Raw genomic sequence first — 18,509 nt, 5'->3', positions numbered from 1 at the left:
TAGTTGTTTTAAACTAAACCAAAGTGTTATTAAAAAGAGGAGGAATTTATCTTGTATCTTTAAGTAGAATCGTGTACGATTGCATTAGACATGCATAAAGTGTAACCAGCAAAAACATCCATTTATCCATAACTTTATTTTTATAATTCTCTCTCGTTTCGTTTTTGTTTGTTCCTTGTTTTCTTACGAAACTGTTTGGGGTTTTTTATTTTGCATGATATTTTTCATTACAAAACTATGATAAATTGTACAGATCTGTATTGTTGAATTAGTTGTAAGCTTTGCCACACTAGGCTTTTAACCGATTTGCATTTATCAGTCATGTTGATTGATTTATATTGCGTTTGTGTCCTCTAAAATGCCATGAATGTCTCTCCCTCCCTCCTGTGATCTTATTCTGATAAAGACAAAGATTCAGTGAATGTAAATATGTCCGTGCTTATATGATTTGTTTCTTCTACCTGTATATTATCAGTGTTGTGGCATTTCCCATCACCTGAAGTGGTATAAAGATTTTCCTCTGAATCAGAAAAGCTCTCAGTAAAATATTGAAATCATGAATCCTCTGGCATTTTATTGTACTGCATATATTCTGCTGAAATATGCAGCAATACAAGCTTGATACTGTTTACAGTTATGATAACCTTGTTTACTGTAACCTGGAATACTGTGCAATGAACATATCCAGTGAGCGGCAGTTCTGTGGTAGCAAATGCCTTGTTGATGTCAGAGGAGAATGGCCAGACTGGTTCCAGCTGATAGAAAGGCAACAGTAACTCAAATAATCACTCGTTACAACCGAGGTCTGCAGAAGAGCATCTCTGAACACACAACACATCCAACCTTGAAGCAGATGCGCTACAGCAGCAGAAGACCACACCAGGTGCCACTACTGTCAGCTAAGAACAGGAAACTGAGGCTACAATTCACACAGGCTCAGCGAAATTGGACAATAGAAGATTGGAGAAACGTTGCCTGCTCTGATGAGTCTCCATTTCTGCTGCATCTTTCGGAGGGAAGGGTCCGAACTTGGCATCAACAACATGAAAGCATGGATCTATTCTGCCTTGTATCAACGGTTTAGGCTGCTGCTGGTGGTGTAATGGTGTGGTGGATGTTTTCTTGGCACACTTTGGGCTCATTAGTACCAATTTAGCATCGGATCAACACCACAGCCTACCTGAGTATTGTTAATGACCATGTCCATCCCTTAATGAGCACAGTGTGCCCATTTTCTGATGGCTACTTCCAGCAGGTTAACGTGCCATGTTATAAAGCATCTCAGACTGGTTTCTTGAGCATGACAATGAGTTCACTGTACTCAAATGGCCTCCGCAGTCAGCAGATGTCAATCCAATTGAGCACCTTTGAGATGTGGTGGAGCGGAAGATTTGCATTATGGACGTGCAGCAGACAAATCTGCAGCAACTATGTGATGCTATCATATCCATACGGAGCAAAATCTCTGAGGAATATTTCCAGTACCTTGTTGAATATGTGCCATGAAGGATTAAGGCAGTTCTGAGCGCAAAAGGGGGTCCAACATAGTGCTAGGATATGTACCTAATAAAGTGGCCGGTGAGTATTATTTATTGTATCTTATATTTACGCTGTATAGTATATTGTTAATATTGTATTTAAATAGTTCTTATTTTCTGTTGGAACTAAGATGAAACGAATTCAGAAAAAAAGAGGATGACGCTGTATTTTAAAGAAACTTCACTTATTTTATTCATATTTACCTTTAGTTTAGCGTCAATGAACAGCGTCCGCGCCACAACAAAGATGGCCGCCTGATCAGTGTGGCGACCAAGAAGCTTGTCCACACCTACATTACGAGTGCGCATGCGTACTCTCCGCCTCAGTCTTTTATTTTGAAATCCACGACAGAAAGTGCAATACATTTTTGTTTACGTCACTGCATTATTGAGCTTCAGGAAGCGATTGACAACCCACCAAACGATCAAAATTTGTTAAAAAGTGGCATTTCTGGATGTTTGTTGGTGTGTGAGTGCGTGCCGTTAGTGTAGTGATTCCCAGGGCATGTTTGTAGTAAGTTTTGAAGGGTCTGAGTGTGTGTATTGAGTTGCTGTCAGCAGTGAAGTGCACACTTGTCGATCAGCATCCAGAAACCCCGGGGCTCGATTATTGATCCGTATTGAACACTTTAACCGGGGCTGAGAGTGAATAATGGGGGCTCACACCAGTGAGGGACGCCGGGATTGGCTCCAGCAGGACTTCGGTGAACAGCAGGTCCAGACGGTGGTGAGTCAAACTCCAGTCATCATATTCATTTACATCACCAAAATACAAATACTATAGCATATCTTATAGTATTTTCGTATAATACTTTAGTATACTGTATCACACTGTACTTTGCAGGATGTTAATAAAAAATAAAGGAAGTTTCATTATTAATTCAATTCAATAGTTGCTTTATTGGCATGCCAAATGTTACAAATGCTTTGCCAAATCAGTTATAAAGTTTACATAAACATAAAAGAACATATATATATATATATATATATATATATATATATATATATATATATATATATATATRTSTMTATATATATATATATATATATATATATATATGTCTATATATATATATATGTCTATATATATATATATATATATATATATATATGTCTATATATATATATATGTCTATATATATATATATATATATATATATATATATATATATATATATATATATATATATATATGTCTATATATATATATATATATATATATATATATATATATATATATATATATATAATAATAAAATGCCGTAAACGGTAGTCGTAGTAAAAAAAGATATAATATACATATAATAATAAAAAATATATAAATAATATATCATATTATCCAATATATCATATTATTAATTATTTAAAACATCAAATATTAATAGATCAGAATCTATTCTTCTTCATTATTAAAAATTTGCATACTCGATAATCACAATGTTATAAAACAGACTGTGTGTGTGTGCCTATATATATATATATATATATATATATATATATATATATATATATATATATATATATATATATATATATATATATATATATGAGCAATTCCAGCGTTATGGATGTGACATTTGCAGTAAAAACTCCAAACATAAATTCTCATAGAATGTACGTTAACATTATATTAAAACTTTTGTTTATATTTTCCAGAACAACTCACCACAGAGTTAATGGACCAAAAAAAAAAAAATCAATCTGTAAACATTTTTGTACTTTAAATAAGGGAAATCATCATGCATTATGGATGTGACAAAAAAAAAAGTCTGCGGGTTTACAGTGGACAACATACTTTGTAGAAATTCTGTGAATTAAACTGCACAACCCAGAAGAAAAAAATGATAATCAAAAGGATAAGAGTTGGCGTACTATAGAACAAAAATGATTGGTTTTATTTAATTTATTATTTTCGCATTTATAAGAAAAAAAAGTGTCGTTATGGATGTGACATCTCTCCGTTATGCATGTGACAGATGTGAAATTGCCACTTGTGTGACTTTGGTGAATTAAATAGAATAGTTTGAAAGCATCGCCAGAGACATTTTTGAGTATTTCTGAAGTACTATAAAATACTTGCTACACAAAAAAGCTGGAAACGTTTTCTGTATTCTTGTGAAAACTTAAATTTTTTTCATGGCAAGATTGACATTTGCTTGGAACTGCTTATATATATATATATATATATATATATATATATATATATATATATATATATATATATATATATATATATATATATATATATATATATAAGCAGTTCCAAGCAAATGTCAACCTTGCCATGAAAAAAATTTAAGGTCTTTAGTTTCCAGGTTCTATATATATATATATATATATATATATATATATATATATATATATATATATATATATATATATATATATATATAGGCACACACACACAGTCTGTTTTATAACATTGTGATTATTGATTATGCAAATTTTTAATAATGAAGAAGAATAGATTCTGATCTATTAATATTTGATGTTTTAAATGAATAATAATATGATATATTGGATAACATGATATTTTATTTTACTACGACTACCGTTTACGGCATTTTACTATATATATATAGAAAACAAAATAATCTATAGTAAATACTACATGTTTTTAAACAATGATAAAGTACTTCTGTTGTGGTTATTATATAGTTGCTATGATAATATAACAAAAGTTAATACTACAACTATTTATACTACAATATACCAAAGTTTACTGTAGTAAAATTAAAAAGCAGCTATTACGCTTTATCAGTTCACAATATTTGCTACGACATTAGTCTACTATACTGTGCTTATTATAGTATGTACAGCTCTGTTAATGAATGCCACAGCATACTGTAGTATTTTTGTTTGTACATCATATATATAGTGTAAGTTAGCGTTACATTGTTGTGATTATATAATATTTTATATGTAATATTTTTCTTCTTCACATGAATATTGCAGTATAGATGTGCAAAAACACTTGAAACTCATTCATTTTCTTTTTGGCTAAGTCCCTTTATTAATCGGGTCACCTCTTATGAATGAACCGCCAACTTATCCAGCATATGTTTTACACAGCGGATGCCTTTCCACATGCAACCCATCACTGGGAAACACCCATACATTCACATTCACACACATACACTATGGACGATTTAGCTTATTCAATTCCACTGCATCGCATGTCTTTGGACTTGTGGGGGAAACCGGAGCACCCGGAGGAAACCCACGTGAACGCCGGGAGAACATGCAAACTCCATGCAGAAATGCCAACTGACCCAGCCGAGGCTCAAACCAGCGACCTTCTTTCTGTGAGGCGAGAGCGCTACCCACTGCGTCGCCACACTTGAAACTATCATTCACTATTTGATATTTGAGTTCATAAAGCTGGTTTGAAATTTTAAACCAGTCATCATCATCATCATCTTCATCACATTCATAAAACCACAACACACACCCACATGGAAAATACTATGGTGTTTTCAATCATGCTCTAGTGTATTATACAGTACTAAAGTATTTACCACTCTTTTTATTAATGCTACTGATGAATGATACTGTAGTATTAAATACTGTGTGAACAGTGACCATGTAATAAATACTGTAGATACTTTTTGTGGACAATTTTACTACAGTAAACTGGTGTATTGTAGTATAAATAGTTGTAGAAACTTTACATTTGTTGTACAACCATAGTTCAATAGCAGCTATTGCAATACCTAAACAGAATTACTTTAGTATGGATCAAAAACATAGTGTTTACTTTAATTTACTTTAGTATTTCTTTCATATAGACACACACACGCATTTTATTAATGCAACTTTAATAATAATAATTCCTTACATTTATGCATCGTTTTTCTGGGCACTCAAAACACTTTACACATAGGGTGGGGATCTCATCCACCACCAGTGTGCAGCATCCAACTGCATGATGCGATATTGCGCCAGACCGCACACCAGCTGATTGGTGGAGAGGAGACAGAGTGATGAAACCAATTATGATATGGGGATGATGGACAGGCCAGTGGGAAAATTTGGGTTAAACCCCTTCTCTTTTAAAGGACATCCTGGGATTTTTAATGACCACAGAGAGTCAGGACCTCGGTTTAACGTCTCATCTGAAAGACGGCGCTCACTGAGCAGTATAGAGTCCCCATCGCTTTACTAGGGCATTAGGAACCACACAGACCAAAGGTTAAGCGCCCCCTGCTGGCCTCACTAACACAACTTCCAGCAGCAACAGCTTTCCCATGTGCTCTCCCATCCAGGTACTGCTTAGCTTCAGTGGGTGACCGTGTGAGAGTTGCAGGGAGTTAGCTGCCAGTATTTATTTTCGTTTTACATCCTATATGTAGCGTACCTTGTGTTCATATTATAAATTTGAACATTTTATTTGTAAATCTTTTACTGCAGACTCGCATGAAAACTACAGTACAGATTTGCAAAAGATACTGCCTAGTTAAACCTAATTAACCTAGTTAAGCCTTTAAATGTCACTTTAAGCTGTATAAAAGTGTCCTGAAAAATATCCAGTCAAATATTATTTACTGTCATCATGACAAAGATAAAATAAATCAGTTATTAGAAATGAGTTATTAAAACTATTATGTTTAGAAATTTGTTGAAGAAATCGTCTCTCTGTTAAACTGAAATACGGGAAAATAAATTAACGGGGCTAATAATTCACACTTTAACTGTATGTGCTGTCATACATCTATATAGTTACTCATGCACAAAGGGGTCCATTCATTTGATAAAATGCCCTACTCTTGAATGGCTGATGCTTTTTTTTCTATGTATATGGAGGCTTTGAGTTATTTCTACATTTTTTTGTGATCGATAGAATCCCTGGAACATCATGATCAAACACAGACAGGTGCATCGCAGAGGACGACGCTCTCAGATGGCAGTGAGGTCAGTGCACAAATCTGTGTTTCAACACTGCAGATAGTTTTAGTTTAGTTTAGTTTTAATGGAATCAGATTAGTCTCAAAAGAAATTCACGCAAAAGACACAATGTACACATGCGTAGCCAAATTCTCGTGGATAAAACTAAATTCACGTGCGTAAAATATTTATTTAAATTCACAAAAAAATTTCACGTGCACAAAATAAAAATACATTTTCATAAAATACGTTTTACAAATGCAAAACACGATTTGCAAATGTATAAGAGTGTACAAAAAGTTTTGAATGTACGACTCCCCCTGGATACGCGTGTGTGTATTTTTGAGACTCTCCTGCCAGATACAGGGCAACTCGTACCTTTCAGCCAATCAGATGAGAGCTGTAGTCAATGACACCAACTCTGCGCTACATTTGCCCAGACTCTTTCTCTCCAGCATGGCGAATGGAGAAAGCAGCAGTCGCAGTCGCACTTTTTTTTTCATTTATTTAATTATTTGTCCATAGCCTCACTCTTTTTATCCATTATTTTGCCGCAGCTCCGCTCTTCTTATTTATTTTCTCGCAGCCTCATGAGCAGAATGTAGCCTGCAGAATGATGAATTGTACTGCTGTGGTCTAGTGGTCAACATGTTGCGTTATCACGCCGCCGACCCGTGTTCGATCCTCACCTGAGTTGAATTTTTTATTTATTTATATATTTTTTTATTGTTAAGACATATAAAACTGTAAGGTTGTTGAACATTTGAAGTTCTTAAGCAGCTGTTTTCTTTAAAAAGACTTGAATAGTGTAATTAGTAACTGACTTGGAAATGATCTTATTTTAATATAGTCAGTCGTGAACTGAGGTGGGCCGGTCGAAGGCTTAAAACTCCAGGGCTGAAAAGGAGTCCCACTCCGGCCCTGATTATATCCAATGAATGTAAACAAGCTGCTGTTGTGCTTTAGTAATAGAATATATAAAATATAAATATAACATTAATACTTTTCGGAATATTTTTTAACACAAATCAAGCCTCTCGGATCATTTCAAACATGTTTGATGCCACTCAGGATTTCAATCTGCCCTCCAACTTACAGCCGCATGAGGAGCTGAGCTGAGGAGAATCGCGTCAGTTTTAATAAATTAGGTTTTAAGTTTATGTCTATAGAGACTTTGCTGAATAAAAATGCTAAATCATTCCAGTAGGTGGCACATACAGATCAGTAATGAGAACCAGTGATGAGACATTCCAAACGCACACGTAAGCGAAACTGAAACTAACAGAACACACGACACTACCAAAATAAAACATTGCATCTAATGCTGAAAGAAGGTCAACCAGTTTAACATATCATACCGCATTCACAATAGCCTTATTAATTTAATTAGGCTATAATGTCCTTGACCACCAGCAAATCAGAATGTTCAACTGGACATCACTTTAGTTCTTTGTGAGTCGCTGCCTCAGTCAATCAAATCCAGTCAAATGAAGATTACAGCTCAGACTACATTGGTTTTAACCCGATTTATGCCCGATTTTCTCCTTCTGGGAAAAGGAGATAAATAAGTTTATTACAGCTCGTGATAAGCAAATAAACACTTAGTTTATGTTGTCATATTTTCTTTGTAATTTTTTTAGTTTCTAGTTTAATAAACAAAAATTTACTCATAAGCATCATTTAAAATGATTATTTATATAATTATTACGGAATAATAGGGTATATTCTACATATTATATTACTAAAGCACAACAGCAGCTTGTTTACATTGAATTTGGCTACGTATGTGTACATCGTGTTTTTTGCGTGAATTATTATTGAGTCTAATCTGTCTCCATAAGTTTTAGTTTAAAACTTTATCAATCGCCTTGGGGCAATTCATTTCGACACGGTGGTGCTTCACATATAGTATAATAAGAATGACACATTTGACACAATAAACATCAACACTTAACAGCAGATCCAAAAAACAATTAATAGTCCATCGGTTAACTACATTTAATACATAACTTAATTGCTTCAGGCACAAAAGTAAATTTATAACGGTTTGTGGAACATCTTATTGTCCTTAGACGTCGACCAAAGGCGCATCCACATGTTTATTTAAGGGATGTGTTCTGTCTCCTAGTATTTTATGTGCCATCCTCAACACCTGCTGTTCGTAACAGTGTGCAAGACTTCGCAGGGGAACTGCGACGATGAAGACGATTCTTGTTTTTTATGGATGGTGAAGAAAACCAACAAATAAAGGAAAAGGACAAAATACTTTGAATAAATGAATTGTAAAAGTTAAAGTTAAAATATCTTCTCCTCTACCACATTGAAGTCTGCATGACATCCGAATTTACCATGTTTATTTTGCTAGCGGCGGCGTGGTGGCTCAGTGGTTAGCAAAAAAAAGAGGAGAGAGTGAGATCAACGATCCCTGCATGCATGAAATATTGCTTATTATGACAAGTTTTGCTCGCTACACAACTGAAAGCGTGTTAGATATAATACAGATTTTTTTTCTTCGGAATTGTAGTATATAAGCCGCTATAAAGTTTTCTAACTGGTGAATTACATTATCCAGTGGGTCTCTGTCATCTTTAAGGTGTGCGTTTGTGATTTGAGAGGGGAGGGACATGGGAGGGACTGAGTTTTCAAAGATATTATGCTAATGCAGACATCCCAAGTTGGGAAAAGTCATTTTGTTTCCGGGGGATACAGAGTTGATTTGCGGGAGGTAGCGGGAAAGTGGGTGTTTGAAGAAGGGGGGGGGTTGCGTTGAGTGAGCGACGTATCTGGGTAGGGGGGCGTGTGAGCATAAAGAGTGGTGGGAGTTGCGCGACGCGACATAACGTTACCTCGAGCGGTGGGGGTGAGTTGCGCGAGACGTACCTGAAGAGCTACGAAGGATGCAGTTGAGAATGGGCTGTGCAACGTATTTAAGGACTGGGCAGGAAGCGCGCGATTTCCGGGAGATTTCCGGGCATCCGGGAGTGTCTATGCATTTGAGGGATACTCCCGCAACTTCCGGGAGACTTGGGATGTCTGCTAATGAATAGCATTTTGCCAGATCAGCTACTGCACCTCTAAACAATATTTGTCGATTAGTCTTGGGCGAAATCCAAATTTTAATACCGTCAAACCTTGTCTTTACCTTTTACCTCGGTATACGGTATTACCGTGAAGAATTAAAAAATATGACATAAGGCTCAGACAGCATCACCAAACTGTGGGCTTGAGCCTAAACCGTTCAGAAACTCAAACACTAAACTGAAGGCATAACAAAATAACATTCACAACAATAACTACTTTTATTAGCAACAAATAGCAGTTAATAAAAAAGTGCAAATACAACAGTCAAACAGAATTAAATTAACATTAACATCCAGAACAGTCTTGGCGCAGAAACGTGCGCACAAATTCAATACATTTTACCTTTATTCTACTGAGTGGAAAGAGGTCATAAGTATTATGTCATTGCATCAGTAGAGGTTTTCTAACGAACACTGTCCCTCAGGGCCGGAGTGGGACTCCTTTTTAGCCCTGCAGTTTCAAGCCTTAAGGCCCGTGCAAACCGAGACGTTTTTTGCTCGCGTTTTCCATCGACGTTTAACGCCTCGTAACTTAATAAAGGGCTTCAATGTGATTGTGCATACCAACAGCCAAAACGCCAGGCGCAAAATCGTCATTTTTAAAAAAACGCCTCATGCTCATTTTTTTTTTTGAGGCAGATCGGCACTTTTGCTCACGTGCACGGAGCTGCTGAAGTTACCGTAAACAGCACTTGGAGGCGCTCAAGCGCAAAACTGTCAATGCGAGCGCACATTGAAGAAGATGCCGAGAGGCGATATGAACGTGGAGCTGCTTATTGCACTGGTGGACAATCATTTCTTCATCGCTAGAGCTGGAGCTGCTGCTTGAACCATCCATGCTGGTTCGAGTCACCAGTAACTTTATAAACAAACGTGTGAACTTCCTCTCCTCCTCTTCTTCTGTGTTATAAGCGGGTGTCAGAAGCTCAATGTTGTGCAGCGCCATCTAACGTCAAAAGAGTGATTTAGCATAGTCTTCTGCTTGACGCCAGTGAAAAGCGCTTTGGTTTGAATACTGAAAAACGTCTCGTAAAACGCTGACGATAAACGCAAACGAAAATCATCCCGGTGTGTAGGAGCCTTTAGACCAGCCCATCTCAGTGCAATGTCTGAATATATATTCTGTGCTAAATTCTTCATAGATATCCTGTCTTTTTGTAACGATGGTCACACACAAAAGAAAATAAAAATAAAAGATCTACACCTACATCAGTAACCCAAACAGTGTTATATGTCTTACTAAAAATGAAATAAAATTACTCTGGTCAGGTTCGAACTCGGGTCCGCGGTGTCATTTCGCAATGTGCTGACCACTGGACCTCACTGGCGCGGTTATACCTGGAGTGTTTGGAATAAAACATATTGCACGGTTATCTGCAAGACTCTTTTACTCTTTCTCTTGATGGCTTAATCATTTTCTCCCCTTTTTAGATTTCGGATCAAGTTATGTCAGATTTATTAATGTAGTGAATCATCTGATTTTTATTGAGCAGGTGTAATATTCATTAATATTAATTATTTGAATTCTTGTTTTCAATAAGGTGCCGCTGTTTGGGTTAGAATGATAGTTATGTCATCATTAACCTGCAGGCTGCATTTTGCTCACCGGGCTGCGAGAAAATAAAAAACAAGAAAAGAGCTGCGGTAAAATATTGAATAAAAAGCGTGCGACTATATGGTCAGATAAATAAATGAAAAAAAAGTTCTACTTCTGAGAGTGCAAGCGGCTAGAGACACCGGCCCACGCGGGCAAAAAACAGATCGGCCTACCAGGAATTCTCCCGCTCCTCCTGATAAGCCAATCCGGGCCTGCCATCCCTTTTGAACCTTTTTGTTGCACATTTTGCAAATTGTTTCATCCGTATTTACCGCCTCTCCCTTCACGTTCGGTCGAAACCCGAAATGCTGTCAAACTGTCGAAGTTGTATTCTTTTTTTTGAGACCAGGTAACTTGGTGCACGACTAGCCATCTTTTTCTACCTCCCCCTTTTCTTCGCCCATGCTGTCCCATGATGACAACCACGTATTTTTAGGCATTAAATAATTGTCTCCTATATAAGTGCATTGTTTTTATGACGTATAACGGTATTGAAACTGATACCGTTGCTATTTTCAGATATCGCGGTATACCATATTACCGTACTACTGCCCAAGCCTATTTTTGATTGTCAACAGAACAAACCACTGTTATACAATGACTTGCCTAATTACCCTGATTTTAACCTAATTACGCTAGTTAAGCCTTTAAATGTCACTTTAGGCTGAAAAATATCTAATAAAATATTATGTACTCTCATCATATCAATGATAAAAGCAATCAGCTATTAGAAATGTTTTGTAAAATGTACTGTGTTTTGTGTGTATGTTGCAGTTATACAGATCCAATCATTTCCATGGATCTCCTGCGGACAGTCCTGCAGCCCAGCTTTAATGAAGACATCCGTGCGGTTTTCAGGAAATATATGAAGGTGAGTAACCGATCACATCTACAGTACCTAATATATGACCGTGTGTGTTTGATTCACTTGCCTTGATTGGGTTTTTTGCACAGTTCTTTGAGAAGGCCGCCAGTAATGTGAAAGAGAATGTTGGAGGAGACACTCAGCCCGATCAGCTGATCAGAGACGCTTGCAGAAACTGCCTGGAACATGTACAGCATTGTTTATTTTTTATGTATTTTACATACATCGTTATTGCATAAATCAACATGCGAGTGAAATGTCTGAAATGTTCTGTCCCAGGCCAAGCAGCTCTTTCCTGAAGCAGAGAAAACGGCTCCGAAACCTATTGTCGACCCCACAGTGAAGGTAAATGCTGTCAGATTTTTCTGCTATTTATGTGACACACATTTATGGCAATGCTAATAATAAACATCTTATTTTGTTGTTTATTTTTTTCTGCAGCGTGCCCGGCAGCCAGATGACACCTCAGGCCAGAGGGACAGTCCCGTCCCTAAAAAGGTGAAGAATAACACTAATATTTTGATTTTAATTATTAGCCCTCCTGAATTGTTTGGCCTCCTGTATATTTTACCCCCAGTTTAACGGAGAGAAGGTTTTTTTAACAAATTTCTAAACATAACAGTTTTAATAACTCATCTCTAATAACTGATTTATTTTATCTCTGTCATGATGACCGCACATAATATTTGACTAGATATTTTTCAAGACACTATTCAGCTTAAAGTGGCATTTAAAGGCTTAACTAGGTTCATTAGGCAAGTTGGGGTAATTAGGCAAGTTATTCTATGGTCTGAAGGCAATCGCTAAAATAATGCTTAAGGGGACTAATAATGTTGACCTTAAAATCATTTTAAGAAAAAAAATAATAATAATTTTTATTCTAGCCGAAATAAAAAGAGTTTCTCCAGAAGAAAAAATATAGGAAATACTGTGAAAAAGCGTTTGCTCTGAACCTCTCTTAAAAACATCAAATATTTGAAAAAAATAATAATTTAATTTTATATATATATATATATATATATATATATATATATATATATATATATATATATATATATATATATATATATATATATATATAAAATATATATATAAAATATAAATATTAATATTAATATTAATTTATATTCATATAAATATTTTTATAAATATATATATACTATAGTTGGGCATAGATTAATTTTGTAATCTAGATTAATCTCACTGTAATCTTGAAATTAAACTAGATTAAGTTAGATTAAGATGGCTCATTTGAATTCTGCCGAAGGCATTCAGAATATGTGTGCTACCCAAATAATGAATATAAGTGAGTCTTTGAGAACGGGTTTCTCAAGCCAGGTGGCGCATTAGACCAGGGGCTTATCTCCTGTTTCCAAAATGCATCACAAACTGCTTGAGAAACTGTTCTACTATGATAATTGGTGATGAAAATAAATGATGTTCAATCAGATGTACTTGTGTTTACTCACTGTTTATTCAGGTAAACATGAATATTGAACTGTAGGCCTACATAAGCTCCAAACAGCGATTTTTGATCACCTTAATCCGACTAAAGGCATAACTGAACTAAACAGAAATGGAATTAAGACATGTGGAGTATTCAGATATTAGTGGCATTAATGAAGTAAACACCGTGATCAAACTATTACCGTCATGTAGGACTTTTCACCATATTTTCAGACAAGATCCACGCACACGGCTGTCACATTTGACCACACACACACACATCGCGAAATGCAGATGTTTTTCTTCTTTCCATTTTGCGTGCGTTATTAAATTCCATAACACTCTCACCAGTCCTTACTCCTTATTTGCGTCTAACACCCCAGTTTGTCACAGGGGCATGAGTGAAGGTGAAACTGTTGAACTGCAATTAATCACTCAAAATTACTGGAAACTCTTACATGAAAGCACTCCATGTAAACACCTTAATTATATTATTGTCTATTAAGGCAAATGACTAGATTACAGATGTCCATGTGAGCGTAGCTGAATAGTTTCATATTAAATAACATGCATATAGCATCATATTAAATACCAGATGCTTATTTAATAAATAGTTTCATATTAAATAAGCATCTTGTGTGCGATACTTCCAACTGTTATGTGCACACCGTGTCGCAGCGCTGAGCTGTGCATCTGGGGCCTCATGTATCAACGCTGCGTACGCACAAAAACTTTGCGTACGCCAGGTTTCACGCTCAGAATCGTTCACGTTTGGATTTACTAACAATGAACTGAACGTGGGAATGTGCGCAGCTTCACGGCAGCTTTCTGGCAGGCGTACGCACATTTTTTGTGCGTGTCTGTTTTATTGTCATTGGCGACTCCTAGAGGCAGTTGTGTTAAATTCCTCTCTACAAAGTGTCTGAGCCTTGCAATGGCAGCTGTATGAGACGGGTTCAGCAGGTATATAAGGTTTCCATACCATACATTTGAGCAGCTAAACATAAAGCGCAATTTGCAGCAGTCGTCTGTTTTCCCAATGTAATCTGAGCGATCTACTGCACGCACATTGCTATAAAGACACTATCTGAAGATGAATTTGCATGCGTGAATCAGAAACATTTCCATTCAATAAATGTGCAAATAAAATATGATGCTTATTGATATGAACTTATTGATGATTCCTACTTGTCTTTCTCGTGATAAATAGTTGGCAAAATCTGATATGTAGCGGGGGAAAAAACAAGAAAGAGTTCATCAGACGCTGGATTAGAGCCGAGTTCATGCACGAATGTATCGATTCATGATCACATGCGTCTTACAAGTAGCGCCACTGAGACTGTTAAGCGTCCTGCAACATTTTACAGATATAAACCACACTATTTCTTTTTTGAATGCACTCAGTGCGATGTTCAGACCCAACTGTGTTGACCGCATCAGCTAAACTCTCCCACTCTATTTTTTTCTTTTGTTGTTAATTCCGGAGAACAAACTTGCAAATAACACCGCTTTTCTCCGTTCTACCTCCGAAAGCAGCACCTCCAATTCACATTCTGTTCTAAGTTTCTCTTTTTGCTTGATTTTGCCGTTGCTTTTTCGTTGGGTTTTACCATTAGCATAGTCATTAGCATATTCATACGGGGGAGGAGGCAGGGAGGGGTTTTGTGCTCGTGCATGTTGCGCTCAGTTTCACGTTCATTCAGATGTACAAAAGAATATGCGTGAGATTCGGCGTACGCAGTGTTTCATACATCTGAAATTTTTTCTGCGTACGCACATTTACAGCTTTGAGCGTACACAATGTTTTAGTAAGATTTCCACGCAAGTCTTCGTACATGAGGCCCCTGGTGTGCAACCCGCTTATGTATACCCAACTATGACGACTTCCGCCATTTGAGAATCCTGAAAATGCACAAAGGGTTCATATAGACGAATTAGTATTCGTGAACCATCAGGATATGCGCGCAGCGAGGTTGCAGAAAAAAACGGGAAGGCTAGCATTTACAGCGAGAAAATGACATCCGATGCTGTACAGAGTTTGTTGTTGTCTTAGAGATAAGTTATATTGATTACATATTATATATATTATTTACATAATGCTTTCAGCGTATTATAACAGCTCGTCACCCAGTGATAAGCACAGTGATTCGGCAAAATTAACGTTAATGTGAGCAGCGTTCGTCTGACAGTCTATTTGCAATAGCAACCTCCCAATAGATATTGGATAAGACGAAATGGCCAAGCATCCAGCCCCAAATCTCATGGAAACTCCAACTCTGGTTGTCATTAAAAGCAGTGTTGTGTACGGTAAAATTTAAGTTTTCTATTTTTGTAAGAAGGTGGCATCCTACCGCAGAACACAACATGTTTGGTATTGCAACCGGTCTTTTTTTGCAACCTTTATGCGCTTTTAAACCCGTGTGACGTCATGTGTAATGTAGGTTGGAAATTTGTCTATAGAGTGTTTATATTTGTGCTCATAATACATTTCATTAAATAGTGTTCAAAGCACTCTTGTTCATGTGAAGCTAACCATAAATGCATATTTTCAGAGGAAAGGTCGTCCTCCGGGTTCAGGATCACAGTATGCATCGGCCCAGTACAGCACTCCGTAAGTTCTTAACCTTTCGTAATCAGATGCCTTCACATAATGAACATTCAAGCCTCTGAAATTCATCCACATTTTCCACAGAGCAAAACTCAAAGTAACTGAGCCAATAAAGCGAGAAGGACCGAAGGTATTTATAATGTGCAATACGTTTAAAATGGAGAGAATAGCCAGTGCTGTAATTTTTACCTGATGTGCTGATGTCTGTACAGTGGGATCCATCCAGATTGAACGAGAGCAGCACATTCGTTCTGGGATCCAGGGCAAATAAGTAAGTGTACAGGGGTTTGATCAAACGTTTCTGACTAGGTCTTCGCACAGTGAGGGCCAAAATATTAGTATGCATTTTTTCTGTGTCCATCCACAAAACCTTCGTCAAGTTCACAAACCATGCACATTAAATAATCCAGGGCCCACCTTTTTCTCCGAAAAATTTTGAAGGCCCAAACTGATTGTCTGGAAAAAAAATACTTATTTAAAGCTTTATTTATAAGCAAAACATTTATTTTGACTTCTATTATTCCCTTATTTTTCCATATCATTTTATAAAAAAAACTCAAAACATTGTGCATGTGTGTATATATATATATATATATATATATATATATATATATATATATATATATATATATATATATATATATATATATATATATATATATATGGGGAAAGCAGTGGGAAAGGAGGAAAGTTTTTGTAAAAGTTTGGAAAAACCTGAGAGAAAAAAAGAGGCCCCCTAAACAATCTTCAATGTTAATAATTCTCTTTTTGTTTGTCTGATTTTACTGTCAGTTTCTTTTGTCCGCCCCCTGTCATTTAAAAAAATATCAATGGCGAATGCGTCAAGTATAAAAGTCCATTTCATGATGTGGCACCAGGCGAAAGTAGAAATCAGCATTAAGATGTTTGTTTTTATTTTTATTTTTTGTAGTACTTTTCAATTTAATTAAGTTTATTTTACAACTAATTTTGTGAAACTTTTTTTTTTTTTCATTTTCTCTCACGTGTTTTTGATTTTGTGATATAGGTCTTAAATTTAATACTTAATGGTCTTAAAGTCTTAACCCTCTCAGGCTCAAATTAAGTTTTAGAAACAGGAAAAATCTGATATTTGGGGGAAATTATCATATGGGTTAGTACAATAGAATCCTGACTTTTTTTTAGAGAGACCTTCACATGCAAGGCGTTCTGGGATGTTGCAGATTTGCTACATTGGCTCAGTGTGGTAATTAGACACTGACGACTGAATATGATATGAACAATAACTTTTTATATACAACTTTTCAAACAATGTAACAAATTGCTTTTCAGTGGCAGAACAACAACAAAAGCAATATTGGATCCAAATCCAGTATCTCAAATCCTCATTGAGTAGGTCATGTTTCCAAGTCACTTTGTCATGTGGTACTCCAAGAAACAGTTTTTGTCTTTTGTGTCATCTGGTGAGCAAGTGGGGAAACTGCTTGTTGCTAATGGACAACCCAAGTCCTGCAGTGGAACTTGTGGGTAAAAAAAACTCATAAAGTATGTATCTGGAGTAATAAGGTAGTTAATTTTTAACTGTTGCAAATTAGCAACGCCTGCCTTGAGAGGGATAAATTTGACATTATGATATCTGCAGTAACCCTGTCCTCTCTCGCTTCTCCAAAGAGAATGAGCAATGAGGAATATCCTACATATTGTGTCCATCGAGTACCGCATAGCGAGGAAGGAGAGTCCAGCAAAGAGCTGCGCTGTATTATCTAAAAACGCGAAGGTTATTTCAGGAAATCAGTGGAATTTGATACATTGCTTAGAGTTTTGAGGGGCGTAGTTAAGTATGTTAGCCACGTCCACTACCTCAGACAGACCTAATCTTAGAACGTAACTGAAAACTAACATGAAGTGCAATTTCAGGCAAACGATTTTGTTTATCTCAACGACATGCACAGATGAATTGTTCACCACAAAGCTAACGATAAGAGCGAACAAATTCACTATGGTTAGTTTTGATTTTGTGTACTTATATTCACCCTTCACTTCAATACTAGTCATAATTAATGCACAGCTGGTCCCATTGCCTCAAAGTCTTTTTCACAATGCCTGGTGTGGATGGTCCTTGTTAAACTACAAATGATTTAAATATGTTGTTTCACCTGGCTCAGGGATGTAACATAACGAGGGAGACGACAAGGTGAAGTATAGTCAAAAAGAAGATTTATTTAACTCGATTTAAATTATATAATCAAAATATCAGAATCAGCATGTTCAATCAGTGTGAAATGCAAGTGTATGGATGTCAGTGATAGTGTATGGATGCGAAACAAAGCATAATGCCCAAATTGGAGCGCAGCTCTGGCCAACTGCCAAGTGAATGGACAGCAGCCCTGACAAACTCTCTGCCGGGGTTTAAATAAGGGAGCTGACCAGCATCAGGTGAGCTGAAGGCACGCCCCCAATCTAGAAATTAAATCAAACACAGAAACGCAAAACGCAGTCCTAACAGTGTGTA

At 36.4% G+C, this 18,509-nt stretch overlaps 1 protein-coding gene across 2 annotated transcripts in view; it reads left to right on the top strand.

Annotated features, from left to right (window-relative positions):
- Positions 1-1,895: 1,895 nt before the first annotated feature.
- Positions 1,896-18,509, top strand: part of ube2c (ubiquitin-conjugating enzyme E2C) — a 32,066-nt gene continuing 15,452 nt past the window's right edge. For both annotated transcript variants that reach the window (XM_073953109.1, XM_002662552.8), the window contains exons 1-9: positions 1,896-2,265; positions 6,379-6,449; positions 11,874-11,970; positions 12,054-12,152; positions 12,244-12,309; positions 12,406-12,462; positions 15,963-16,021; positions 16,103-16,148; positions 16,231-16,289. In XM_073953109.1, coding sequence (XP_073809210.1) covers positions 2,191-2,265; positions 6,379-6,449; positions 11,874-11,970; positions 12,054-12,152; positions 12,244-12,309; positions 12,406-12,462; positions 15,963-16,021; positions 16,103-16,148; positions 16,231-16,289 — 629 coding nt within the window. In that variant the 5' untranslated portion in view covers positions 1,896-2,190. The remainder of the gene's footprint in view (positions 2,266-6,378; positions 6,450-11,873; positions 11,971-12,053; positions 12,153-12,243; positions 12,310-12,405; positions 12,463-15,962; positions 16,022-16,102; positions 16,149-16,230; positions 16,290-18,509) is intronic.

This window comes from Danio rerio, chromosome 6 (genome assembly GCF_049306965.1).
Source record: "Danio rerio strain Tuebingen ecotype United States chromosome 6, GRCz12tu, whole genome shotgun sequence".
NCBI lineage: Eukaryota > Metazoa > Chordata > Actinopteri > Cypriniformes > Danionidae > Danio > Danio rerio.
This window is presented reverse-complemented; position numbering and strand designations above follow the sequence as displayed.